Genomic DNA, 927 nt, shown 5'->3' on the forward strand with positions numbered 1-927 from the left:
AGCGCAAGCGCAGCCGGTTGCGTGTGTGTTGTCCCGGTCTCCGTCAGGCTTCCTGCGGGCCGAGCCTGGCCTCCAAGCACTGAGCGAGCCCCTGCAGAGCCCGGCCGTGCCGAGGGTGTTCCTGCTGGACCCGGCGGACTATGCCGCTAACGGCACGGAGCCGGGCCTGCAGCTGCTGCTGCTCCTTCCCGCGGGCTTCTTCGGTGCGGCACAGGGGAGCGTACTTCCCTTCCTTCAGCGCCTGCAGATGCTTCTGGCGTGTCTGGTAGGCTACAAGTTCCAACAGGTTCTGAGAAGAGCAACAACAGAAATTGCCTTTAACAGACTGCATGCAGAAAAGATCTCTGAAAGTGACGGGATTCGTGTGGCTGGTTCCGTAACCATCATGTTTGGAAATGGAAGGGCTTCTTAAGAAGGGTACTTAGCAGCAGCCCCATCCTGAGTGTTGTAGAGGTACAGCCACGTCACAGAATTCCGTAAATCAGAGAGACACCCACACGTACAAGGACACCTCACAGGAGGTCCTTCAAGACCTGGAGCTGGCTCTCAAATTTGTAACATCCTCACGCGTAGCCAGCTAGCACTCACACAGGATAGATGTTACTAGGTGCTTTCAAGATACAAACAATGTCCTTCAGGCTGATGTTTCCAGGTGAAGGCTGCCTCACTAAGGGTGCAACTGCAGCATCAACTCGGCACCAGAGCCCTCAAAATGTGCTCAGTTAACTTCAAAATTACATGCCAAGCACACCCAGTTCAGGGTGGTGGTGAGACAGAGACAAGGAGCTGGCAACAGGAGAAAGCAGCAGGTTTTATTTGGCTCCCCTGCTAGAAGGAAGCAGATGCACTCACCCATCGTTTCTTGTTCCGAAGACATTCTGCATCTGCATCGAGGCCATCGGACTCGGCCTGCAGTCCGCACAATTC

At 54.9% G+C, this 927-nt stretch overlaps 1 protein-coding gene across 1 annotated transcript in view; it reads right to left on the minus strand.

Annotated features, from left to right (window-relative positions):
* Positions 1-43: 43 nt before the first annotated feature.
* Positions 44-927, minus strand: part of CCDC40 (coiled-coil domain containing 40) — a 12,674-nt gene continuing 11,790 nt past the window's right edge. Inside the window, exons 21-22 of the mRNA XM_010291072.1 lie at positions 853-926; positions 44-289 (exon numbers count right to left, since the gene is read on the minus strand). Coding sequence (XP_010289374.1) covers positions 44-289; positions 853-926 — 320 coding nt within the window. The remainder of the gene's footprint in view (positions 290-852; position 927) is intronic.

The sequence above is a fragment of the Phaethon lepturus genome, unplaced genomic scaffold (genome assembly GCF_000687285.1).
Source record: "Phaethon lepturus isolate BGI_N335 unplaced genomic scaffold, ASM68728v1 scaffold43927, whole genome shotgun sequence".
Lineage (NCBI taxonomy): Eukaryota > Metazoa > Chordata > Aves > Phaethontiformes > Phaethontidae > Phaethon > Phaethon lepturus.